General features: G+C 60.1%; 4 protein-coding genes across 7 annotated transcripts in view; 2 read left to right on the forward strand and 2 right to left on the reverse strand.

Annotated features, from left to right (window-relative positions):
• Positions 1 to 608: 608 nt before the first annotated feature.
• On the reverse strand, positions 609 to 5,558 carry RGS11 (regulator of G protein signaling 11). The gene is made up of 17 exons (XM_034065412.1): positions 5,491 to 5,558; positions 4,634 to 4,730; positions 4,215 to 4,265; positions 4,023 to 4,129; positions 3,875 to 3,926; positions 3,735 to 3,793; positions 3,476 to 3,552; positions 3,282 to 3,363; positions 3,141 to 3,209; positions 2,504 to 2,533; positions 2,359 to 2,420; positions 2,018 to 2,131; positions 1,805 to 1,920; positions 1,398 to 1,485; positions 1,171 to 1,309; positions 1,026 to 1,108; positions 609 to 954 (listed from the first exon to the last, which is right to left on the reverse strand). The coding sequence occupies exons 1-17, from the start codon at positions 5,506 to 5,508 to the stop codon at positions 828 to 830; spliced, it is 1,371 nt and encodes a 456-aa protein (XP_033921303.1). The 5' UTR covers positions 5,509 to 5,558; the 3' UTR covers positions 609 to 827.
• A 1,106-nt stretch (positions 5,559 to 6,664) lies between these two features.
• Positions 6,665 to 10,702, forward strand: ARHGDIG (Rho GDP dissociation inhibitor gamma). 2 transcript variants are annotated; one of them, XM_034065803.1, is made up of 6 exons: positions 6,665 to 6,977; positions 8,081 to 8,263; positions 9,253 to 9,336; positions 9,412 to 9,488; positions 10,074 to 10,137; positions 10,220 to 10,697. In XM_034065803.1, exons 1-6 carry the CDS (start codon positions 6,905 to 6,907, stop codon positions 10,417 to 10,419), a joined length of 681 nt encoding a protein of 226 aa, XP_033921694.1. In that variant the 5' UTR covers positions 6,665 to 6,904; the 3' UTR covers positions 10,420 to 10,697. The 2 variants fall into 2 exon arrangements, with proteins under 2 accessions (XP_033921694.1, XP_033921693.1); XM_034065802.1 differs by having other exon boundaries at positions 6,847 to 6,977; positions 9,253 to 9,488; positions 10,220 to 10,702.
• Positions 10,703 to 10,938: 236 nt separating this feature from the next.
• On the forward strand, positions 10,939 to 14,018 carry PDIA2 (protein disulfide isomerase family A member 2). Its single transcript, XM_005152732.2, has 11 exons — positions 10,939 to 11,149; positions 11,511 to 11,717; positions 11,945 to 12,078; positions 12,151 to 12,288; positions 12,360 to 12,476; positions 12,547 to 12,672; positions 12,745 to 12,939; positions 13,220 to 13,340; positions 13,474 to 13,655; positions 13,740 to 13,826; positions 13,953 to 14,018. The coding sequence occupies exons 1-11, from the start codon at positions 10,939 to 10,941 to the stop codon at positions 14,016 to 14,018; spliced, it is 1,584 nt and encodes a 527-aa protein (XP_005152789.2).
• A 1,899-nt stretch (positions 14,019 to 15,917) lies between these two features.
• The window catches only part of AXIN1 (axin 1), a 70,490-nt gene continuing 61,996 nt past the window's right edge, over positions 15,918 to 24,411 (reverse strand). For 2 of the 3 annotated variants that reach the window (XM_034065286.1, XM_034065285.1), the window contains exons 7-10: positions 24,163 to 24,339; positions 22,716 to 22,961; positions 17,082 to 17,249; positions 15,918 to 16,374 (exon numbers count right to left, since the gene is read on the reverse strand). In XM_034065286.1, the coding sequence (XP_033921177.1) occupies positions 16,248 to 16,374; positions 17,082 to 17,249; positions 22,716 to 22,961; positions 24,163 to 24,339 (718 nt within the window). In that variant the 3' untranslated portion in view covers positions 15,918 to 16,247. The remainder of the gene's footprint in view (positions 16,375 to 17,081; positions 17,250 to 22,715; positions 22,962 to 24,162; positions 24,340 to 24,411) is intronic. The other variant, XM_034065287.1, reaches the window with a different exon arrangement.

The raw sequence follows: 24,411 nt of genomic DNA on the forward strand, positions 1-24,411 counted from the left end.
GCTGGGGTGCGGGCTGGGGATGCCCAGCAGGGGCTGGGGTCTGAGGCTGAGCACTGGTGGGCACGAGCCCCCCTCTCCTTTATGTAACTGCCAGCGTTAATCCTGCACAGCTGGGGCTCAGCTCCCGGGAAGAGAATAATCCTGACGGCAATCCTTGGCCTGTACTCAGATTAACGGGCTGTGAGCAGGCAGAGGCTCAGCTGCCAGCCCGCAGCGCCATTGCAGCCGGGTTTGCTGATCCTGGCACTTCTGGCCCCACACAAAGGGCCTTTTTGCCTACTCCATGGGCTGTGCATGCGTGCACCAGGGTGACTGAGTGCCCCAAGTGCTGGCTCAGCCATGCCAGGAGGGCAGTGAGGTTGACAATGGGTCTGGTTTTGCCCATTGGCACAAGTGGAGCCATGGTGGTGGCTGTGCCATGGGCACACGTGACTGGGTACCCCCTGCCTGGGGTCTGCACCCTTGCTGGGTGCTGCAGGCAGGGGAGGGTGTTGCTGCCAGCCCATGGCAGGAGACAAGACACAATCAAGCCCCGTTGCCACCAGCCTGTGGCTGGTCACCCCTCCCCAAAACCATGGGAGCCACAGCTTTGCCCATGAGGGCTTTATTGTCTTGTACCGGGGGGTGGGAGGAGGGTGCGGGGTCCCCAAGGGGAAGAGAAGGGTGCAGGGATGTGAGCAGAGGGTACCGGGGGGGGTCTATGGCTTCTCTCCTTCAGTGCTACTGCCCCACGGTGCTGCGGCGGGGCCGGGGGTGCTGGGCAGGGTCTGCGGCCACGCCGGGCGCTGCCGGGCCTGGGGGCTCCCGTGCTGGTGGGTCCGGGACTCTCAGCTCTCCTCCTCGGGGACGGGGGCGGCCGCGGGGCCGCGGCTCCGCTCCTCGGGGTCTGCCGCGGGCAGGAGCAGCGCCGGGCTGGGGCTGGAGTGCCGCGGCTTGCGCATGAAGGGGAAGACCCTGCGGGCACAGCAGGGTCAGTGCTGGCAGCGACCACCCCAGCACCGCCCCGGGGCCGGCACTGCCCTCACCGCTTCTTGGTCTCCGGAGGGATGACGGCCTCGGCCAGGAGGTTCCTGTAGAGCTCCGACTTGAGGAACCGCGGGTACGAGTCCTGGGCGGGCAGAGGTGTCAGGATCCTGCCCTGCCCTGCCTGCCCTGCCTGCCCTCACCCACCTTCTTCATGAGCATGTAGATGTGCATCTGGGCATCGTCCATCACATAGCGGTGGGGGGTCTTGATGCCCTCCAGTGTCCGCTCCATGGTCTTGCTGTCGATGTTTACCCAGCGCGTGGCCCCGGGAGCCAGGAACTGCCTGGGGAGTGCCCGGCCCCTGCACTGTGATGGCCTGACCCCCTTCAAAACCTTCCCCCCCCCCCCAACCTTGCCCCACTGGCACTCACTGGTAGATGGAGTCCACAATCTCGGGGATGCGGGACTGCTCCCCATAGCGCAGCTCCTCACACGCCTCCCAGAAGCTCAGGTTCTCAGCTGGGGAGGGAGACATAGTGTTGAGGATGGGGATGTGGTGCTGGGCACCCCCAAAGTCCATCGTGACTGGGCACATGGCCCAGCAATCACCCCTGGGATGGAGCTAGCTGGTGTGAAGTGGTATAGGGGTGCTGGGACAGGGGTGCTGAGACAGGTTAGCTGGGAGGGGGAGATCGGATGGGGGAGGCCAGGACAGAGCAAAGGGTTGGTTTGGTGTCAGGATGGGACAGTGGATTAGGTGGTACTGGGACATAGTGGTGGGTTCTGGGGGTGCTGGGATGGGATGGGAGGTTTGGGGTGCAGGTCTGGGGGTGCTCACCACTGAACTCCTTCTTGAGGAAGTCAAGGAGCTGTGCCCGGCCCAGGGGGTCCATAAGGAGCTCACTGAAGTTGAATCCCCAGCGCTCCACACGCAGCTTCGTGGGGGTCAGCACCCTGTGGGCAGCACCTCGTGGGGCATGACCCAGCACCTCATCCTGCAGGGTAGGGTACTGAGGAGCTGGGGGCTGGCAGCCCCCATGTGAATGCTTACGTGGGGGCATTCATGGCCCAGTAAGTGGTGTCGTCAGTGATCCAGGGGTTGCTGGGCAGGCAGCCGGACATGATGGGGTCGTGGGGCACGTACTGCTCATTGAACTTGATGTACCTGCCAGGAGCAGTGGCTGGAGGTGGCCAGGGCCACCGGCCACTGCTGCCACCAGCCCCAGCCACCTTGGGGTAGTGGCAGGGACATGGTGGGGATGTGCTTTGTGATGATCACGGAGCCTTGGCTCCATTCCCTGCTGAGGGCGATGGCAGTGTGGGAGCTGTGGCTGCAGGGGTGCAGGTGCTCCCATCACTCCAGCAAGGACCTGGCAGCCACCAGCCACTCACCCCTCAAGGCAGATGGAAGATTTCACCCTGGTCCTGGCCATGGCCTTCCTGCAGTACTCGATCTGGGGCCAGGCACAGGGGACACATCAGGGGTGCCAGCAGCTCATGCCCCCCAGGTGCAGCCTCCATCCCTTGCCCCACTCACCTCCCGCTTGTAGTAATCCATATTCTTGGTCTGCAAGAGATGCACAGGGTTGGGCGAGTGCATGGTGGGGCTGGGACACTGTGCACTGCCCTTGCCACCCTGGGCAAGAACCCAGGCATCCAGCCCCCCTGCTCACACCAGCACCCCACAGCCCATCCTCGTGACCCCAGCCTCATCCCTGCACCCCTTCTGGCTCAGCCAGCACAGTCTGTGGTGTGAACCCCAGCATCCACCCCCCTGGCATGGCACCAGCCCTGGGTTAGTGACACTTACGTGGGCAGAGGACACGGCACACGGCGCAGAGAAGAGAAAGTGGGTGGTTAGTGAGGATGAGCTGGGGGGTGAGGGTGTCTGGGGCAGCGTTAGTGGGACCATGACACAGGGAAGGATCCAGGGATGGCTGCTGGCACCCGGGGTGCTGGGGATCCTCAGCTACACTGCAGGGATCAGAGGTGCTGGCACAGAGGGGTGTCAGGTACACAGGCAAACACATGGATACCCCCAGCTCGGCAGAGGGACAGGCTGGACATGTGGATGTTAGCAGAGCTGGGGCTCACACCCCAGATGGGATGTGTTATGGGGTGGCAGCTCAGCACCCCAACACACAGGGTGTCTGTGCCCTCTGCCCCTCACTCACCAGCTGGACACGGGTGGTGTGGCAGTTCCTGCGCTCGGGGCCCTGCTCCAGCACGTTGGGGGCTCCCGGCTGCAACAAGAGCATCGTGCTGGGGCCTGGCAGCACCCCCGTGCCCTCAGTGCTACCCCATCTCGTACTCACCGGGGGCCGGTTGACGAGCCAGTATGCCTGCTCCTGACAGTCAATGACGATGCGGTCGCCCTTCCGCCGCTGCTTGGCCGCCCTGCCCATACAAAGGCAATGGGGAGGTGCTGGCACCCTGCCTGTATCATCACCCAAGGGTGCTCCATCCCTGTCAGCTCCATAGGGTGCAGCAGTGCCGTGCCCGAACTCACCGGAGCTGCTCCCGTGCCTGCATCACCACAAAGTCCCACGTGTGGTTGATCCGCTTGTGCAGGAGGTTGTAGTTGTCCTGAGGAGCAGCAGTGCTGGTGTCACCTGGGTAGGCATGGCACGACACCCATCCCCATGCCTGGATCCGGGTCCCATTGGCACTCCAGCACAGGGAATTGGTGTTGCCCCACAGGTGAGACCCTGCTCCTGGGTGAGCTGAGACACCCTCGCTTGTTGCAAGGTGAGGAGGGCAGTGCTCACCTTCTCGTGCTCGATCAGGTCACCCTGCTTGCGGATGTTCTTCTTGGCCAGGTAAATGGCTGCAAGAGGAGCAGCAGCACCTCAGGGAGGCCAGGAAGGGGCTCGGCCCATGCCGGTGCAGGTGATGTGGTGGTACCTACCATAGTCCAGCTCTGTGGCTGGCCACTTGGTGCTGGTCCAGAAATAGGGGGTCTGCAAGGGGAGGAGGAAGAGGCTGAGGTTTGCCCCATGCGTGCCGTAGTGCCGGGTAGGGGGAGCCCCAGGGCCGTGGCTGCAGCAGGACCCTACCTGGAAGCGGTAGGGCGACTCATCTGCCCGCAGCACCAGGCTGCGGGGGTCCTTGAGTGGGTAAATGTAGCCGTGCTTCACAATCAGGTTGCCGAGGTGCAGCGATTCTGGGGGAGCATCAGTGGGGCTGCACGTCTGCTCGGCAGCCCTGGCAGCCCCTGCCGTGCCGGCTGCGTGTGCCGGGGCACTCACCCTCCTCAGAGATTCCATACTTCTGGATGAGCCACTCAACGATGTCATTCCCTGGGGACCGAGGCAGTGTTAGCAGGGTGCAGTGGGGTCCCCCAGGTTCTGGGGCTGTGCACCACGTTATGGTGAGTGCCAAGGGAGTCACACAGGGTGATGGGGGCCCTGCCAAGGACATGCTGGGCCACCCACCCCAGCGAGCGCCCGCCCTGCTCAGCCGATGCATAATTGATCCCAGCTGCAGTGCTGAGCACCCGCGGGTGCAGGGAGGAGAGTGCTGTGGTGGAAGAGCACTGTGGGGTGCTGCGGAGATGAGTGCTGCTGGGGTCCACCCAGGGAGCTGGGTGCTGCGTGGGATCCCCTCAGGGAGCACCCAATGCCTCCCCACCCGAGCACCGCTTGGGGCACCCCATTGAGGGTCCCACCTGTCATGGCGTGGGGGATGACAGTGATGAGCAAGCGCTGGTTCCTCATCTTGACGCCCATGTCGGGGTCCTGCATGCTGACGATCATCCGCTCCATCTGCCGGGCAAGCACCCACCACGCTCAGTCCCCTGCTCAGGGCACTGGGCCTGGACACTGCCTGGATTCACCCCCCCCGACCCTGACGCCCTGTGCCTGGAGCACGGAGAGCCCTGCACCCCGCAGACGGACCCGGGCACCCTGCAGCCCGACGGCTGAGCAATGCCGGAGCTGCGGGGTCTTCCCTGGACTGGGGAGCCCCGGTTTCGGGGACCGAGCTCTGCCGGGACTGTGGCAGCGCCCTGGGCCGGCGGGCAGGGGCTGAGCACGCAGCTATGGGAGCTGCCGGCCGGTGTCCCCCCGCGGGGCGGTGCCCGGTGCCCGCTGAGCACTGAGTGGTGCTGGACCCCGGTCCCCGGAAATCCCGACGCCCGTGCCGCCGGGGGTGCCCTGTCCCCGATGCCCAGTTTCCCAGTGCCGGTGCCAAGGTCCCCTCAGTGCCAGGTACCCACAGTCCCAGCACCCGGTCCCTTCGGTACCCGGTGCCCCATAGTGCCTGTGCCCGGTACCCACCATCTCAGCAGCCGGATCTCTCGACAGGCGGTCCCCAGTGTCCCAGCGCCCGGACCCTTTAGTACCCGGTCCCCAAGGTACCAATGCCCGGTCCCGTCGGTACCCAGTCCCCAAGGTGCTTGTGCCCAGACCCCGTTGTCCAAGCGCCCTGACCCCGCGGTACCCGGTCCCCACTATCCCAGTACCGGGTCCCCTCGGTGCCGGGTCCCTGCGCGGTGCCCGCTGCCCGGGTCCGGGTCCGGCTCACCTTGCGCAGGCACGGCATCGCGAGGCGGGGGTGCCGCCGCGGGGGCCGCCGATGGTCATCGCGGGTGCGCGCCCCGCTCCGCGCTGCTCGTCCCGGCCCCGCCCCGGCCCCTCCCGGCCCCGCCCCGCGCTCCCCCCGCCGCGGCTGCCGCCGTCTTTGCTGGGCCCCGACGGACCCCCCGTCCGCGGCACCCCCGAGCCCCAGCCCCGGTACCGGCCGCTGCCCTGCCCACGGGACCCCACGGCCCCGCCCGATGGGGACCCTCCTCAGCCCCTCCGCGCCGCCCGGGACCGCGGCTCTGCCGGCTGGGTCAGAGGAGCGCAGGGCTAGTGCCGCTCCTCGGGGTTTGTGCTACTTGGGTGCAGGCAGAGGGGAACCACTGTGGCCGTTGAGATGGACGTGCGGGCAGGGAGCAGTACGGGCAAGGCGTGAGCAGGAACACGGTGAAGGCAGGGAGCAGGCAGTGCACTGAGGGTGCTGGCAGGAATCTTGCAGAGTGCGGGCAGGGTGAACAAGGCCTTGGCAGGGTGAGGGGCTTGTGGGCAAGGGGTGGGCTGAGTGCAGGCAGGTGGGACTGGGCATAAGCAGGTGCGGGCAGGGCTGGCAGTTGGACAGGGTGTGGGCAGTGGGGCTGGGTGGGGGCAGGGTTTATGCCGGGCACTAGTGGGGCAGGGTGTGGACACTGGGGCAGGATGCAGTCAGGATGTGAGCAGTGGGTCTGGGTACAGGCGGTGGGTCTGAGCGCAGACAGTGGGCTGGGTATGGTCAGTGGGACTAGATGCGGTCAGTGGGGCTGGGTGCGGTTAGTGGGGCTGGGTGCAGACAGGGTGCGGGCAGTGAGCCTGGGTTTGGGCAGGGTTTGTGCAAGGCGGGCAGTGGGGCTGGTTGCAGGCAGTGGGGCAAGATGCGGACAGGATGTGGGCAGTGGGGCTGGTTACGGGCCGTGGGGCTGGTTGCAGGCAATGGGCCTGGGTGCAGACAGGGTGCGGGTAGTGGGTGTCGGTGCGGGCAGGGTTTGTGCACGGCGGCAGTGGGCCTGGGTACGGGCAGCGGGGCAGGGTGCGGGCAGCGGGGCAGGGTCTGCGCGGCGCTGCACACGGCGGATGAGCTCACTGCAGTCTCGCCGCCCATGAGCGGCGGGGCTGGAGCCGCCCGGCGCCGAGGGGCGGGGGCGGACGGGGGCGGGCAGCGGAGCCGCCGCGTCTGCGGGAGCCGCCGCCGCCGCCCCGCCGGGCCGCGCCGGGCAGCGCAGCGGGAGCTCAGCGGGAGCGCAGCGGGAGCGGCCGGAACGCGGAGCGCGGCGGCGGCAGCGGGCCCCGGCGGAGCCGCCGACACCGGCAGAGCCGCGCCCCGGGCCCCGGCAGCGGCCGCCCCGCCCGGCCCCCGGGGGCGCTGGCCCCGGCCCGGCCCGGCCATGCTCGGGCTGGATGTGTGCGAGGCCGGCGGGCAGCTGCTGGAGCTGCTCTGGCTGGCGCTATGCTACCGAGGTGAGCGGCGACGGGCCTGGTGATGCGGCCCCGCAGCGGGAGGGCATCGCCCGGGTGCCCCGGGGGCGGCGGCGGAGGGGGGGAGCATCGCCCCGGGTCCGCAGCGGGTGAGCATCGCCCCGGGCACCCGCTGTGTTCATGAGAGCATCACCCCAGGCCCGGAGGGACCGGAGCACCCCGTACGGGCGGGGGGGGGGCTCCCCCGCATCCCGGCCTTTGGCACCCGGCACCCACCACACCGTTCGGCCACCCCTGCGGGGCTGAGCGAGCCACGGGGCGGGGGCATCCCCGAGTGGGAGACAACGCGGCCGGTGCCGCACGCTGCCGTGACAGCCGAGGTGCAGGGGCTCTCGCTGGGGACCCAGAGGCGCAGCGGGGCCATCACTCCGTGCCCCGCTCACTGCCGCTGCCCCGGGCACATGCACAGCGGGACCGGGGCCCGGCGCCTGAGCGCAGTCCTCCCGGCCCCAGGCTGTGTCCCCAGGGATGGGGTTTCCAGGCGTTCTGTGGGGCTCAGTGCTGGTAGTCACAGGGTGTGGAGGGCGATGCAGCAGGCAGGGCAGCGTCAGGCTTGGGGACATCCCCCACCCTTGTGCCCCCCAGCAGCCTGGCACCCACTGCAGGCATTGTTACCCTTAGAGCTGGCTTTATTCTCCACAACCGCTGATGGTTTGGGTTTGGGGTGGGAGATGAGGCTGGTGGCTGCCCAGCGAGGTTGCAGGGGGTGACAAGGACCTCTGGTTGATGAGGTATGAAGGGCACCCGCGGGCCGCGGTCGTCTGCAGGCACCCCCAGCACTGTGCATACCACGTAGGCACAAGCACGTCCTGCTCCATGACCATGCGGAAATGCAGCCGGCGGCAACACCTCTGGTCTCAGCTGTGCCACCAGGCCCTGGGGACACGGAGCCTGGCAGCATCCCCATGGCCCTGAGCAGGGGGACAATGCGGCTGCCCCACAAGGGTTGCGTGCATCCATCCACAGTGTACCCAGCTCAGCTGCCCCCTGCCCACCACTGCCTGTTTATCAGGGGGTGGGGGGTCCCCAGGGTGTCCCTGGGGTGTCCCCGGGGCGGTGGGACTGCCACTGCCTGTCCCCCGCAGACATCATGGCTGACAAGGAGGGGGTGACGCTATCGCTGGAGGAGGAGGAGGATGCCGACGTGGCCCTGGCGTACAAGACGCCGGAGAAGAAGAGCCTGCGGGAGATCCAGGAGCTGGACCCGGGGGACGAGAGCCTGCGGAAGTACAAGCAGGCGCTGCTGGGTACCATCCCCGTGGCCGTGGGTAAGGCTGGGGGCTGCCCCCGGGGCTGGGCACCCTGGCACCATGGCACCTCTGCTGGCTGATGCAGCCTCAGCGCATGCAGGATGCTCAGGCATCCCCAGCGCCCATGGGGCATCCCCAGCAGGGAGGGTTGGCATCACCCATGGGTGCTGCCTGTGCCCCCCACCTGCACAGAGACCCCGGCATCCCCCTGCAGACAGGGTAATGATGCCCGGGGACCCCGGTTGCCTTGGTTACGGGATCACCACCGCAGTTTCCATAGGAACGGTTACAAGGACCAGGAAATTCATTGGGATGACGGAGATGGAGCGAGCAGCCGCAGGAGGCTGGGATGGCACGGCTGTCAGTGCCTACATGGTGCTCTTCACTCCCCATGGCACCCATAGCAGCTACCACAGCCTGGTGCTGCTCTCAGTGTCTGTGGGTGCTCCCCACAGATGTCTGTGGGGTCCATGGGCTCAGCACCTTGCCATGCTGCCTGATGGGTGCATGAGAGCTGGGGGGATGGTGTGTGCAAGCTGGTGAGGTGTGTGCAAACCAGTGGGGTGCATGAGGTGTGTACAACAGCATGTGTGCAAGCTGGGGGGTGTGTGCAGGCTAGGAAGTGCAGGAAGGGTGAATTAGACCAGTGCCTGTGCTAAGGGATGCCTTTATCTGCACATACTGCCTCTTCCCATTGCTCTGGCCTGCTCCTGAGCCAAGGAGCACCATACCCCAGCAGATACCTGTGTCTGGGCCCTTGAAATGTGCTCTTACCCCAAAGGTGCTGATGCCACTGTTGGGGCCAGGCTGAGATGTTCCCAGTCTCCTGCACCCTGCCTGGGCTGTCCAGCACTTGCTGGCTCCTAACACTCCACCATGGACACTGTGGCCCTTCATGCTGTTACGGGGGGACACGGGCAGCCCCCTGGTTGTGTGGGAGCAGAGGTGCTGATGGCAATGTGCTGGGCACGGGTGGGTAAGTGCTACACTCTGCTGCTTATCCCTAGATGCCAGCGTGCCCAATGTGCAGGTGACGAAGCTCACCCTGATGTGTGAGCAGGCGCCAGGGCCCATCACCATGGACCTGACAGGTGAGCAATGGGCACACATGGGAGGAGGAGGAAGAGGAAGGGGGACCAGGCTGAATGGGCCATTTCCCTGCACAGGAGACCTGGAGGTGCTGCGTGGCCGAGCCTTTGTGTTGAAGGAAGGGGTGGACTACAGGGTGAAGGTGTCCTTCAAGGTGAGGTGGGCTCCTAGTGCCCTGTGCGCACAGGTTGGGCACAGCCCTGCTGCCCTCACATGCTGGGGTCCCTCTCCCATGGGATCTCTGCTCCCCATGGGTCCTTTTCCCACATGTCCCTGCTGCACATGGTCCCTTCTGCACCCAAGGGTCCCAGCTGTCCTGGCATCCCTGACCCCCAGGGTCTCTGTGCCCTTCGGGTGTCTGGCTCCCACCCCTCACCCTGAAAGTCTGTACCCCTCTGGGGTCCCCCGCCCCCCCGGGCATCCTTGCTGTCCCCATCACTGACACCCCAGTGTGCCTGCTTCTCTCAGGGGTTCTATCCATGTGGGTCCCTGCCTTTCCCAGTGGTCCCTGGAGGTCTCATTGGGAGGGGTGTCCCTCCCATCTCAGGGTGGGGTCCCTGCCACCCTTGATATGCTGCCCTATGCCCAATACTGACCAAGAGGCTGGATCCTGGGGTAGGGGGGATCAGGATGGGGCTTTAGTGGGGGGTGCACCCCACCCAGGCCAGGGGTCCAGGGCAGCAGTGGGTGTGCTGTGCTGTGGAGCAACACCCATGGCACCCCTGCCTTGTGCTCGCAGGTCAACAGGGAGATCGTCTGCGGGCTGCGGTGCCTGCACCTCACCTACCGCCGGGGCCGGCCCGGTGAGTGGGGTTGGGGGGCTGGAGGGCGGCTCATGCCACTCTGGCCCCGCTCATTCCTCCCTCCTGTCCCCTTCTCTCCCAGTGGACCGCGATGTCTTCATGGTGGGCAGCTACGCGCCGCGGGCCGAGGAGTACGAGGTGGTGACGCCGGCGGAGGAGGCGCCGCGGGGCTGGCTGGCGCGGGGCTCCTACCGGGTCCGCTCCCTCGTCACCGACGACGACAAGATGGAGCATCTGTCCTGGGAGTGGGGCCTCTGCATAAGGAAGGCCTGGGAGGACTGAACCCCCCGTCCACACCCCGGTTCCCCCCCCCCGCCAGCTCGGGGACGCGGTGCCTGCCAGCCCTGGGGACCCCGCTCCGGCACCGCCGCTGTGTGGGGTCGGGGGGTCCATGGGCAGCAGGCGCTCGCGGTCGCGGTCTTCGCAACCAAAGTTCTTTTTAATTGCTGTTTTTATTTAACCCCCGGTCCCCATCGCCGGGGCTGGGCCGCGACCCTGCCGCGGCAGCGCCTGGCCGGAGGCTGCGCTCTTCCATCGCCATTAAACCCCACAGACTGGTCTCTTACTGGTGTGTCTGCGCTCCCACCGGCTCTGCCTGTTCCCCGTCCCTGTCCCGCAGGCAGGGCCGGGTCCTGCTGCAGGGATGCGTGGCTGGAAAACGGCCACCTGGTCCCGTTGCCTTATCGGCAGCGCCGGGCAGCCAGTAGCGGAGGGACACGAGCTCCAGGGCACCGGCACCACCCGCCCCGGGCCCTTATCTGTGCCCTCCCCTCCCCGGGCACCAGCTTTGGTGAGGGCACCATGCGGGGCGGCGGGGCCCGGCTGGTTTGGCTGCTGGTGCTGGCCTGGCTGGGACCAGTGTTGAGGGGCGAGGAGAAGGATGGGGAAATGGTGGTGGAGGAGGATGAAATGCTCTCAGACGAGCTCGGGGAGGAGGATGGTGTCCTGGTGCTGCACGAACACAACTTTGCCCGTGCCCTGAGTGAGCACCGGCTGCTGTTGGTGGAGTTCTGTAAGTGCCCCACTGTGGGCAGGGGTATGGGCAGAACCAGACATGGATGTGGTGCAGAAAGAGGCACAGGATGGGGATGTGGGCAGGGGCACAAGGCATGGATGTAACAGGACAGGGTGTGGGGCATGGCATGGGGACAGGGACATGGAGCAGTGACACAGGCAGAGGCATGGGGCAGGGGATGTGTAATGGGAATGGGACAGAGGGCACAGGCACACGGTTGGGGTGTGGGACATGTGCTCTGGAGCAGGGGACATGGGCAGGGGCACAGGCTAGAGCCAAACGTGCTCACACAGCTTTTATATGTCCTGGGAACCTGCTGAGCCCCCCCTGGGGACCAACCACCAGCCCTTGCCCACAGACGCGCCCTGGTGTGGGCACTGCCAGCGGCTGGCCCCTGCCTACACCCAGGCAGCAGAGGCGCTGAGAAACGAGTCCAGCCCGGCGCGGTTGGGCAAGGTGGATGCCATGGCACAGACAGCTCTGGCCAAGGAGTTTGGAATCACCTCCTACCCCACGCTCAAGCTCTTCCGTGATGGCAACCGCACCCACCCCATCGACTACACTGGTAGGGCTGTGGCCACGGCACCATTGTGGGGATGCTGTGATGGGTGTGCAAGGATGGGTGGCAGTGGGTGATAGTGAGATGGATGTCAGTGTCCTGACGGGGACTGCAGGGTGGTGATGGTGAGCAGGTGATGGTGTGGGATGATGGCAGGCGGGTGGCTGGGGGCTGATGGCATGGCCGGGGGGGCAGCCCGGTGAGGGTGGCCGGGGTGACGGCCCCCCTGGCAGGCCGCATGGACATGAAGGGCATCGTGCACTGGATGCAGCGTCGGGCCGGCCCCAGCGCCACGCTGCTGCAAGACACTGACACCGCCAGCACCTTCATCAGCTCCCAGGAGCTGGTGGTCGTCGGCTTCTTCAAGGTGGGCTGGGGTGGGTGAGGGCTGGACTGGGGCTGTGCCTGTGGCCATGGCTGCTCATGGGGGGCTGCGCAGGACCTGAGGGGTAAGGCAGCACAGACGTTCTACGAGGTGGCCATGGAGATGGTGGATGTGCCATTTGGTGTGGCTGAGGCGGCCGAGCTCTTCCAGGCGTATGGGCTGTCAGCAGACACCATCTGCCTCTTCAAGAAGGTGAGGAGGGAGTGCAGGGGCTGTGGGCACATCCTTCCCACCATAGCCCTCACCGTGCTCTGCCCCATCAGTTCGATGATGGACGGATGGACTTCCCCGTGGACCCAGCACAGGGGCTGGATGCAGCTGAGCTCACCCAGCTGCTCCGTGCCCACAGCCTGAAGCTGGTGATGGAGTTCACCAGCGAGGTACAGCCCTTCCCTGCACCCATCCCTGCGGGAGCCAGGGCCCTGCCCTCACCCTCCTTGTACTCCATAGACCTCTGACCAGATCTTCAGTGCCAAGATCCCTCACCACATGCTGCTCTTCCTCAACAAGTCATCATCGGCACAGCTGGCACTGCGGGATGGCTTCCAGGCGGCTGCTGGTGCCTTCCGGGGCAAGGTGAGTGGGTCCCATGGGGGGGACCCACAGCCATGGGTGACACCAGCCTCATGTCACCTACCCATCTCCCAGGTGCTCTTCGTGGTGGTGGATGTGGCTGGGGATGGTGCCAAAGTCCTGAACTTCTTTGGCATGACCCCTGCTGATGCCCCCACCATGCGCCTAGTCAAGATGAAGAACAACCGCAAGTACCGCATGGAGCAGGATTCCTTCTCAGACACAGCCATAAGCACCTTCATCCAGGCTGTGCTGGATGGCAAAGTGAAGGTGAGGGATGCGGCACTGCGCCAGCCAGCACCAGGGGTGCTGGTAGCTCCAAAGCCTGATGGTGAACACAACTTGTGTTGCCAGGCCTGAGGATCTGGGGGGCCTGAGGATCTGGGGGGTGTTATGGGGAAGGAGGCAGGGGATCACTGATGTGGGACACACAAAGCTGGGCTGGTGGCAGAGGGGACGCAGCAATCCGATGCACAGGAGCATCCCTGGCTGCCCGTGGGGCCCTGGCATCGCTCAGCCCAGGCTGTGCCTGTCCCGACCGTCCCCACAGCCCCACCTGCTGAGCGCAGAGCCCCCCGAGGACTGGGACACCAGGGCTGTTAAGGTGCTGGTGGGTCAGACCTTTGAGCAAGTGGCGTTTGATGAGACCAAGAATGTCTTTGTCAAGTTCTGTAAGTGCCAGAACCCCCACAAGCCCCTGGGCTCAGCCCCCCTGCTGCAGCCCCAGCCCCAGCTCAGCCCCCTCAGCCTGACCCCGCAGAGCCGTGTCCCTGCCTGGTCCCTGGCACTGCGCCCGCCCCACAGATGCGCCGTGGTGCTCCCACTGCCAGGAGATGGCAGCCGCCTGGGAGGAGCTGGGGGAGCTCTACAAGGACCATGAGGACATCATCATTGCCGAGTTGGATGCCACGGCCAACGAGATGGAGAATATCACCATTACTGGCTTCCCCACCCTCCACTACTTCCCTGCAGGGCCGGGCAGGAAGGTGGGTGATGGCACCCGAGGGTGCTGTGCCAGAACCCAGGCGATGGGGTCACTAATTGTCCATCTTTCCACCCCGTGCCTGCAGATGGTTGAGTTCAAGGGCTCCCGTGATGTGGAGACCTTCTCCAAGTTCCTGGAAAATGGGGGGATGCTGCCCGAGGAGCCACCTGTGGTGAGTGGGGTCTTCCCACCCTCCTAGGGTGCTCCCAGCCTCTGTGGAGTGGGGAGCAGATCCTGCAGGATGGGGATGGGGACAGGCAGGGGCTGTCTGCCCATAGCTCACTGCTGCCTTCTCCAGGTGCCCAGGACCCCCAAGAACGGCACAGGCAGCAAGGAGCAGAGCGCATCCCGGGATGAGCTGTGAGCCCTGTCCCACTCCAGTGCGTGCTATAAACGACCTGGAAACCATTTGGGCTCTGGTCTGTGTCTGCAGCTCCGCAGCACCGTGGGAGCAAGTCCTAGGGAGCACTCATGTCTTGAGGACAGGGCAGGGCTGACGATGGGCAGAGGGTACAGCAAGGGGCCCTGTGGCTCCGGGGGTGCTGAGCTGGCACAGCCCCATGTGGTGCAGCAGCACTTGTCCTGGCAGCCCTGTGATGGCACAGGGTATGCAGGGCTGCAGGAAACCCAGCTGTGACAGGGCGGTCTCCCTCCTGCTGGGCTGCCAGGGTGCGGGTGATGGGGACCGGTGGAACCCCTGTTTTGTAGCTCACAGGCAGCTCTCCCACCCCAGGCCTGGGCTCCACAGTCGTGCACCAGCACAACGTGGGGTTCCATGTGCTTCTCTCCAGCCTGGCTCGCAACCCCTGGTATCCCCCAGCATCCCCTCAAGGGCCATCACCATCCCCTCTCCCATGGGCTTGCTGCTGCCTGACCCTGGGCTGTTCCAGTGGGAATCACATTGGTTCCCTGGGGCCGGTACCTGCCCTGCCACCCCCCCATGGAACCCATCCCTGCCCCAGCTCCATCATGTGCCCAGGCCCTTTGCCATCCTGCTCCATCCTCTGGCTGTCCCAGCTGGGTGCTGGGGGCCACGGTGTCTGTTCCACAGGGAAGGAAGAAAGCAGCAGGCGGTGGGACATGGGGTTTTATTCACTTTATCCAAGTACCTTTGAAAAGATCATTGTACAAGTCAGCACATGAGAATGTAGAGGAGAATGGGGCTGCACAGCCACTGTACATATTTACAGGGGACCCCCCGAGAAAAAAGGGGGAGATGGAAATCCCGGGCATGTTCACAACCTCACCAGACACAGTCATCAGAACTCAAAAAACCAGGGAGGGAACCCCCTCATAACACTGTTCCTGGGCTGAAAACGATTGTGGATTTTGCTGGACTTCAAGTAGAGTATAGGCAAGTCACAGAACTGTGTTTTAAAGGCACTCGGTGACATATACAACAGGCTGAGTTGCATCCTGGCGCTATGCTACAGGGTCCCCAGCAGCTCCAATGCCAGGAGCAGTGTTGGGCAGGGCAAGTGTCAATGTGGAAGCTTTGGGAGCTGCCCTGGTTTCAAAAGGGCTGGTCTCAAAGGAGCTGGCACAGAGCTGTGGCTGTGCTGGAGCAGGGCAGGGCCAAGGGCAGGGTGGTGGGAGCACCAGGGCAGCCCTCAGCTTTCTTGCATCTGAGTAAGCCCAGGAGGCTTCCAGGGTGCTGCTGGCTGCCCCACTGGGTGCCCTGGCTCTACAGGAGCCCCACAGACTGGCATCAATCACCCCTCTGCTCTCACAGCAGCCAACAAGATGCAGGACTCTAAAAAGACATTTCTTGTCCTCAACTTTAGTGTCTAATCAGTTCCATCCCCTATGTTTCTCCTAAGAAGAGTCCCCTGTCCAGAGCTGTAGCTCAGCATCAGGGGCTACAGAAAACCCTTCTCCGGGGGCACACTGTTGGGGGGATGAGCACATGGGCTTTGGGATGCCAGCACCCAGCCTGCCAGGCCAGCCCCGAGAGCTGGCACTGACCCTTCTGTCCCTCAGGATTTACTCAGTCACAAGAAAGCTCAGGAGGACAAAAACCACCCTACCATGTGCAGCAGCTGAGACTGCCAGAGAGGGCAGAGACTGACTCGGCCCATGTGGCTCAGTGGTGTTCCGAGGTGAGCTGGGACTGCAGCCCCTCCGGAGCAGGGCTGTGCCATCCACGCTGCGGGCCAGGGCAGGGTGCTGTGAAAGCGAGGAGCAGACGGAGTCTGATGGGTGGCTGTCCACTTTGGGCAAGCTCTGCAGTACCTGTACGCTTTACATTTACATAAGAGCACTGTGACATTGGAAGTATTTTCCTTTTATTACAATATATCAAAAATATGCAGCTTTAGTAAACAAGGTCATGTTACACTTTCTAATGCACTGTACAATGCTACATTACACTTATATTCGGTATGGAGAGGGAGCCCAGGCTCCCACTGGCAGGTTTGAGGGGTGAAACGGTGTCCACCAGCAACCCAGAGCTTGGCCAGGTCCGTGCCGGTGCAGGCTGCCGCTTTCCACCCGGTGCCCATGGCAATGGCACCACCAGCATCTGCCCCAGGCCTTCTCCTCCGGTCCCAGAGTCCTTCACAGTCCCGTCCTCATGCCTCGGCAGCCCTGGAACCTAGTCGATCTTTTCCACCTTCCCGATGATCTTCTCTTCAAAGATGGGCAGGATGGTGTCATCCTCCCGCACCTCCTCGAAGACCACACCACAGTCAAACTCGTCACTCACCTTCTTAAAGTAATACCTGAAAAACACAAACATGAGGGAGAGAGGAAAAACCCATGTGGTGCACGGGGAGCAGCTCCCCCAGGTGGAGAGGCAACCTGGACCACACTTCTGCCCCTGCAGTGAGCTAAAAAAGCATGGTCAGAATCCATGCTAGCACATTCTGCAGCTCCAGCCATGAATCCAAGCCCATTCACAGCTCTCTCTAAAGCAATGGATGAGGCAGTGGAGCTGGTGAAGGGTTGCTAGGCATGCTTTTCCACGGCAGCTCCTACTTGGAAGGGAGAACTCTTGAGTTACTTGCCCCCATGCTTGGCTGCTTTGGGATTCTCACAAGACCCAACCTTCTTATTCTCACTGGAAGAAACTTTGGGAGGAGCCAAACCAGCTCTGGGAGTCAGAGTGTTCCCCACAGCATCACTGAGCACTGACTGATGCTGCTCCTCACCAGCCCAGGACCTCACAGGGCAGCTCAGCAGCTTCTGCTGAAGGTGCAAACCGTGATACAAGATGCTTTTGCTACAAAACCCAATCTCCCCTTGTCCCTGAAACCTGCCTCTTAAAACAGCCAAGGTGCCTTGGCCATGCTGCCACATCCCCATCACAGCATGCCCTGCTAGAGCTCTCCTCCACTGTGCTGCTTCACTTTGGCTGGGGCAACCTGGCATCTGCCAGGGGTCACTGATGGTCTGCGGCACCACAGCACACACGGGGAGCAGCCCTTACCTGTAGTTCCCTTTCTTGGTCAGCAGCTCCTTGAACTGTCCCAGTGTCACCACGCGCCCCTTGACAAAGGTGCGGTAGGGGATGGGCTCTCCGCAGAAGTAGTAGGCAACCACGATGTTCTCGCATGGCTGGGACGCGCCACTGCCTGGTCTCTTCTGGGGCTTCAACCTGGCGTGTACGAACACAAGAGACCTGCTGAGTATGAGCCCACAGTGCTCAGCACCACCAATGTGGGTGCTCATCTGGGTACGGGGCTGCCCAGGAGAGCAGTGCAGATCAGATCCCACTGGAAGTGACAGATTTGGCTGGAGGAACCACAATACATCCTTTGCTCCCATCACCAGCTCTCTTGGCACACATATGTACACCAAGGCTGGTGAAGGAGGAAAAGGCACTTGTTGGAAAGGCTGGGTAGGGGCAGACCACAGTTACAAGGTGGGTGCAGCTCACTGACGTTCTAGCTTGGCCCCTTCACACTGAACAAGCCCACCTACATGCTTTTTGCTTTGCTTCCCAAAGCACTGCTGGTCTGAGAAATTCATCAGTAAGCTCCACACAAGACAAAGCATCCCAGGCCCATGGCAGCAGACCCAAGTCACCATCAGCATGCTCCTGGCGTGCACTGAGCAGGAAAGGCTGGAAGCATGCTTGGGGATGATAATGCAAACACTGCTCAGACTGCTTGGGATTACTGCTGCCATGGCCAAATAGCTCAGCATGGCTTTCTGCTGACCTACATCCGCAGGGCTGTGGAGACAGCACTGCTCCTGCTCCCAATGGCACCTCTCCCATGGGAGATGGAGTTTGGAGGGGACAGATTCCAGTGGGGCATGCCCTGGAGGCTTTGCTGCTCCCATTTGCACAGCGTAGCAAGGCTGCTGCCATCCCTAAAACCTCGATGACTTCCAACCTGCAGTGTTCTCCAGACCCTGCTCTCTGCTTTCAGCCCACACACTGGTGTTTTGGTACGTGGTGCCATCACTGGAGCAAAAGCATCAGCCCCGTCCTAAGCCCATTTTCAGTGCAGACGAAAGCTGTAATAAAACTCAGGGTACTTTGTCCTTCTGTAGAGCTTTTCATCTGGGGTGCTGTAAATGCTGCACAAACACTGAAGCAGAATACACAAACTGGTAAGTTGGCATGTGTGGTCTCAGCCAGATGCAGCCTTCCCTTTCAATGTCACATAAAACAAATTTGGCAGCTTTAAGAAATGGTTTTAAAAGCACGCTGGATAAAAAGGACGATTTTGTATTTACATGGCTGGAAAGTTGCTGTAAAAACCAGAATTTGCCAAGCACATGAGGTAATTGCAGCTTTGGAAATGACTCTGACCTTAACCTTTAAACACTGGCTCATGGGCAGAGCACCTATTTAATGGTATGGCCACATAAACACAAGCATTGCAAACCAAGACTAAACACAATCTTCACACCTCTTTCTATAGGCATGAGAGGTCTAATGTTCAACTGAACAACCTTCTTGCTGCCTGTTCTGCCTGGGGGACCTTGGGAGAAGATGTAGCATCCTGAGAGGCAAGGGTCCACTCCTGGTGCCAGCGTTGCTCTCAGAGCCTCTCCCATCCCCATATCAAAGCACAGGATGCCCTTTAGCTAGAAAAATATGAAGGAATTGAGTCATCCTTGGGAAAAAAATAAAATAAAATGAGCCATTTAAAGGAAAAATGGGTCATAAATTCAGGCAAATTCTGTGAACCCTGCGAGCCAGAAGTTAATTGAAGGGGTTTGGAAAACCTCAAAGTCCCTAAGCTTCCCTTAATCCTGCTAGAAACAAGTCATGACTAAGAGAGAGCTGCTGTGTGCCTGGGGACGTGGGGACACAGCTTCACACCCTGTGCAGGCAGCAAAGCTGGTTCCAGGGCTGCCATTCTCCTTTGCCTGGGGAAGTGGAGAAGACACCCTTGAGCTCTGCACAGAAGCAGTAAGAGTGGGATGGTGCCAGTGGCTGGAAGCCTCTTTCTTCCTCCTCCTCCTCCTGCCATGTAATTCATCCCTGAAAGGCTGTTTCTGAACATACGCAGCCCAGCTCCAGTGCTCACCTCTTTCCAGAGCAGAGATGTGTCCCAAAATGATGCCTGAAATGATGCTCCAGAGCAGAAACTCTGCACTGCTTCACAGAGCTAGAGGTAAAACAACCCCCATGGCTTTTGGATGTCCCTACTATGCCACACATCACAGTTTGGGTTGGAAGCGGCCTTAGAGATCATCCAGTTCCAGCCCCTGCCACAGGCAGGGACACCTTGCACTAGAGCAGGTTGCTCCAAGCCCTTGTGTCCAACCTGGCCTTGAACACTGCCAGGGATGGGGCACCCACAGCTTCTCTGGGCACCCTGTGCCAGCACCTCAGCATCCTCACAAGAAAGAATACTTCCTGATACCTAATCTAAATCTCCCCTCTGCCAGTTTAAAGCCATTCCGGTTGTCCTGTCACTACGTGCCCTTGTCGAAAGTCCCGCACCAGCTTTCTTGTCAGCCCTTTTAGGCAGTGGAAGCTGCACTAAGGTCTCCCCAGAGCCTTTTCTCCAGGCTGAACAAGCCCAGCTCTCTCAGCAGCAGCCCTTGCAGCATCTTTGTGGCCTCCTCTGGTTGGCTTTCTGGGCTGCAAGTGCACACTGCTGGGTCATGTTGAGTTTCTTGTCTATCAACAACCCCAGCTCCTCCTCAGGGCTGCCTGTGTTTGTGCTTGCGACTGCGCAGAGCCAAGTGCAAGACCTTGCACTTGGCTTTGTTGAACTTCATGAGGTTTGTACAGTCCCACCTCTCAAGCTTCAAGGTCCCTTTGGATCCCATTCCTTCCCTCCAGCACCACACAGCTTGGTGTCATTGCCAAACTTGCTGAGGTGGAGCTCAATCTCACTGTCCATGTCGCTGACAAAGATGTTAAACAGCACTGGTCCCAGTACTGACCCTGAGGAACGCCACTCATCACTGGTTGTATCTATACTTAGAAATGGAGCCACTGACCACAACTCTTTGAGTGTGACCATCCAGCCAATTCCTTATGGTTCATCCATCAAATCCATGTTTCTGCAGTTTGGAAAAAAGGATGTCATGTGGGACAGTGTCAAATGCTTTGCACAAATCGATGTAGGTGACATCAATTGCTCCTATCCAGCAGTGCTGTAACCCCTAGCAGGCTGAAGCAGGGCTGAGGAATCCAGAATCACTGAAAATGGAATTTTCCAACAGCTCCTCTCAGGAGGATGAGACAACACAACTGTCTCCACTTCTGTCATCACTAAGACATCTCCTGAGACCACGGCTTACCCAGACAGGCCACCAGACTGTCTCTGAGCCCTGCCTCATTAAAGCTTCCACCTGCACCCATTTCTAGGGTGGCAGTGTGACCCAGAAACATAGCCAGGGATCACCCCCCTGCCCCTTCTGGGATCATCTCCCTTTGCTGCATTTGTCACAGGCATAAAATATTACCCATTAAGGACCCAGCAGCACCCATCTGACTCACTGCATCTGCATTTCAGTCCTGGTTTCTGAGCCACATAATCCAGTGGTGCCATGACAGGGAAACTAAGTCTGTGCTACAGCACCAATCCAACCTTGCTGCCACACAGAGGTGAGGCACCTGGTTCACTCCAATATTCTCCCCATTTGCTATGGAACAGGGAGAGAAAGGCTTTTTCTGCAAAAGAAGTGTTATTTATGGAAGAATATCTATGATTCCCAGTACAGGCACTACGGGTGTCTCCTTTATCTCTAGTGGGGCAGTGCTGGGGTGAGAGAGGGGTTGCTGGCACTCCAGCCAGGGCAGAGGGCAGTGGGCAGTGAGCTGGAGAAGGCCACTGCCGGTGAGGGCTCTGTCAGAGGACACATAGGTAACTGCTGGAAAGCTCAGCCTGGCCATACCAAGCTGGCATGGTGCGCTCTCTTCCCACAGCCAGCTCAAGCTGGTGCCTCAAGGATACCTCCGGGCACACCTCCACATCTCCTGCCACTGGCACTGTGCTTCCCCAAGGCTGCTGGCAAACCTGGGACACTGGTTCCAACTTCCCAGAGCTCTTCAAAGCTCCCAACTGAAATAAACTGTTTTCACACGAGCTCTGCTCTCCGTTTCTCCTTTGCTCTCAGAAGAACGACGGGGTCTATTTTCAGGCAGACTCCTGTGCTAACCATGGCAGCAGCCTTCTAAAAAGCTGCCAGCTCAAGCTTCCTTTGGCTGGAGCACCCAATCCTGCCAAAATCCAGCAGAGAGATTTCAACATCCACAAATCTTTGGCTCCCTGGTCACCATTGCATCCATTCTTGCTTGCTTCTGGGCACGGGCACATCTGCCTTTCATGAACAATTCCCTGCTGGCAAACATGGCTCCTTGGTTTTCCATACACGGAGCAGGTTAGGGGGATCCCTGCACCATCAGGAGAAGAGCCAGACCTCATGGAGAGGCAGTGTAAGCAGAGCAGCCCAGCACTGGAACTGCTCAGCCTGTTCTCCCACTGGTCTGCATGGCCTTTACCACAATGCCGTGGGGTTTCTACAAAAGCTATGCTTACCACACATGCCAGACTACTATGAGAGTATTAACTGCACATGCATATAACCCAGGTCATTGTTTCCAAAGTGTGTACCTGCATCTAGATATTTCTGGGGAAGGTGCATGAATTTAGTACAACTATAAACAACCCTAGTAATAAACCTGATCCAATTACACCAACTGAAAGGTAGATCAAATAAACTCGGCTTAACCTGACCTGGGAGAGCCCTCTAATTTTACCTGGCTTTCAATCAATGTTGTGACATCAATATGCAGAAGTCTGCTACATGGTCACTGCAAGCAAAAATAACTTGAGCTCAGCAATTAGAAGAGCTTTTTTAAAGTTGCACTTGTGTTTCTAAGAGCCAGACTACAGTTTCAGGTTTTCAGAAGACAGCTATAAAACTGTGAAAGGTTTTTAATGGACAAAGTGCTTTTAGCTGTTAACAGTAATTATCTAGCACTTCCCAAAGGCTTTTCATCTGAGAGCTGTGTGCCTTGCAAATAACATTCCCTGAAAGATGAACACAGGAGCAGGAGAATTAGCTCTGCAACAGGCATTAAGCTGAGTCACAGAAAGATGCAGTGACTTGGGTACAGCCATGCAGTGAGTCAGTGCTGCAGCAGCAGGACTACTGTGCACTGCTCTCATCCAGGTGACATGAGCAGCTTTTGCCGGAAGTCTGCAGGAGATGCAGATAAAGAGCAAATAAATATTCCTCTTCTGCACTAAAATCTGCTGCATTCTGCTAAATCCTGCTCCTGCACCAACCTCTGAAATCATCACCTGAGTGTGAATGAGTGGAGAGTCAGCAAACACTGGGAAGAGAGATCTCCCACACCGTGCCCCTTCTAGGCACACTCCCCCTGCTCAGCTGTTCAAGTTCTCAGTAGCCCCTTCCCCACTCTGCCAGGAGCATTTCCAGCCTCTCCATCCACAAACCACAAACCCAGGCCCTCAAGGTGGGTTTTGGCATTTGCACCACGATGTCAGAGGGACTGATGCAAACTTCTCTGACCCAGATGGTGCTGGGAGCTGGAGACCACAGCAGAGGATGTGGACTTCTCCTTCAGCTGCCACCTTCAGAGCAGTTTCCCCCTTCCCTACCATGCACAATTAGACCCTACCTTTGTTTAAGGGGGAGTTTTCCAGCCCTTTTCTCTTCCTCCTCTAATCTCCTGCGAGCTTCTTCCAGCTGGGTGAGAGGGTTGGGGGCTGGATTGGGTGGCATGGTGGGATCTTGGATGAAGGGGTGAGAAGGCTGGACGACGTTTCGTAGCTGGGCACTGACCCATGGATGCACTGCAACAGGTCGCTCAATGGAGAGGGATCGGACCATATCATGGGACAGCTGCTTCTTAGCACCAGAAGAGCTGCACACAAACACAAAGGTTTTACATGAATCAACAAGATGCTTTGCACAGGTACACAGTCACTCCTAAACAGACCTAATGCTTTTGTATCTGGACATAGGCACCCCTGGGAAGCTCCTTACAGAATGGCTTCTGAAGGAAAGGGGAGCACCATCCACCTCTAGAGAAGATTTCAGGAGAGCAAGTCCTGAGACATCAGGGTGAGCAACCCAATCCTGACACAAAGCCCACAGATCTGTTTAAGGGCTCTCATCAAGTCCACAGTACATAAAAATAAAACCAGCAAAAGGCAGCTCCACCATTTGTGACATTCCCCCAGAAGATGCCTTTCTACGTGCTGCTGATGTTGCCAGGCTGGGAGCCTCTCCATGACCTGCTGGTCAGCATCCAGAGAAGGGGATATTGCAGAGATGTGCTTGTCCTTCCCCAGCTCCAGCAGCAGAACCTGCTGCCTTACTTCACTGTGGCCTGGCACTGCCTATGGCCCTGGCACTCATCCCCAGCTGCCTGCAGTGCAGCTCATCCTGACCTCTATCATCAAGCAAGAGAAGAAACCACCAGCAGTTTGACCACTCAGCCACCAGCACAGAGGTTCCAGAGGGGACAAGACCCCGGATCCCTCTTGTCAACACCCAGCAAGTGCTGTGTTTTGCCAGACTGACCAGACTGTGATTAAAGATCAGTGCCCATTGGAGTTGTGTTTGACTACAGAGAGATTCCGGAGACAGCCACATCCTTGGCTTCACTCTAGGCAAGTGAGGCCACCCCAGAGGATGCTCCCAGCAAGCCAAAATGCTGGGCAACCCTGAACTGTGCTAAACTACTTACTCAGGACCAATGGCTAAAGTGCATCAGGTTCCTACATTTCTATCAGCACCCTGCAGGAGTAACAGGTATTTACAAACAGGTGAAAATCCTGCATGCCATATTATCCACCTTGGAATCACAGAGATAATTCGTGAGATTCCCTGGGGCTGCAATCTTCTGCCATGGCCTCAAGTTATCCTTCAGAAAAAAACAGACCTAATAGCCCCTAAGCAATCCTCAGTCTCCAGAGGGTCTAAACCCTTGTGCCTGGTGGATTCTTGTCTTCCTGAGATCTCCAGGAACATGGCAGAGTGCTGGTCAACCTAGACACCCATGCTTTGTGCAGCAGATGCAATACCATAGCATGAAGACCCCTCGCTCTGCCCGCCCTTACCCATGGTTTGTTTTCTTATGCCTGCTGATCTCCTTCTCTCCTTCTATGATCCACTGAAGGATCTTCTGGTTTCTCTCCACGTCTTCAGGAGATCCTGGCATCTCATAGTTGGCACCATCACTTTTCCCTGAATCGGTCTTCTTAACATTTCTTTTTGAGAGCAGACTTGCTTTCCCACTGCAAGAACAAAGCTTGAGACATTAGCGCTTTGCCTAAGCCAAACCACTGCAGACCATGGCAGAGGATGGA

Source organism: Melopsittacus undulatus, chromosome 8 (assembly GCF_012275295.1).
Source record: "Melopsittacus undulatus isolate bMelUnd1 chromosome 8, bMelUnd1.mat.Z, whole genome shotgun sequence".
NCBI classification, from domain to species: Eukaryota; Metazoa; Chordata; class Aves; order Psittaciformes; family Psittaculidae; genus Melopsittacus; species Melopsittacus undulatus.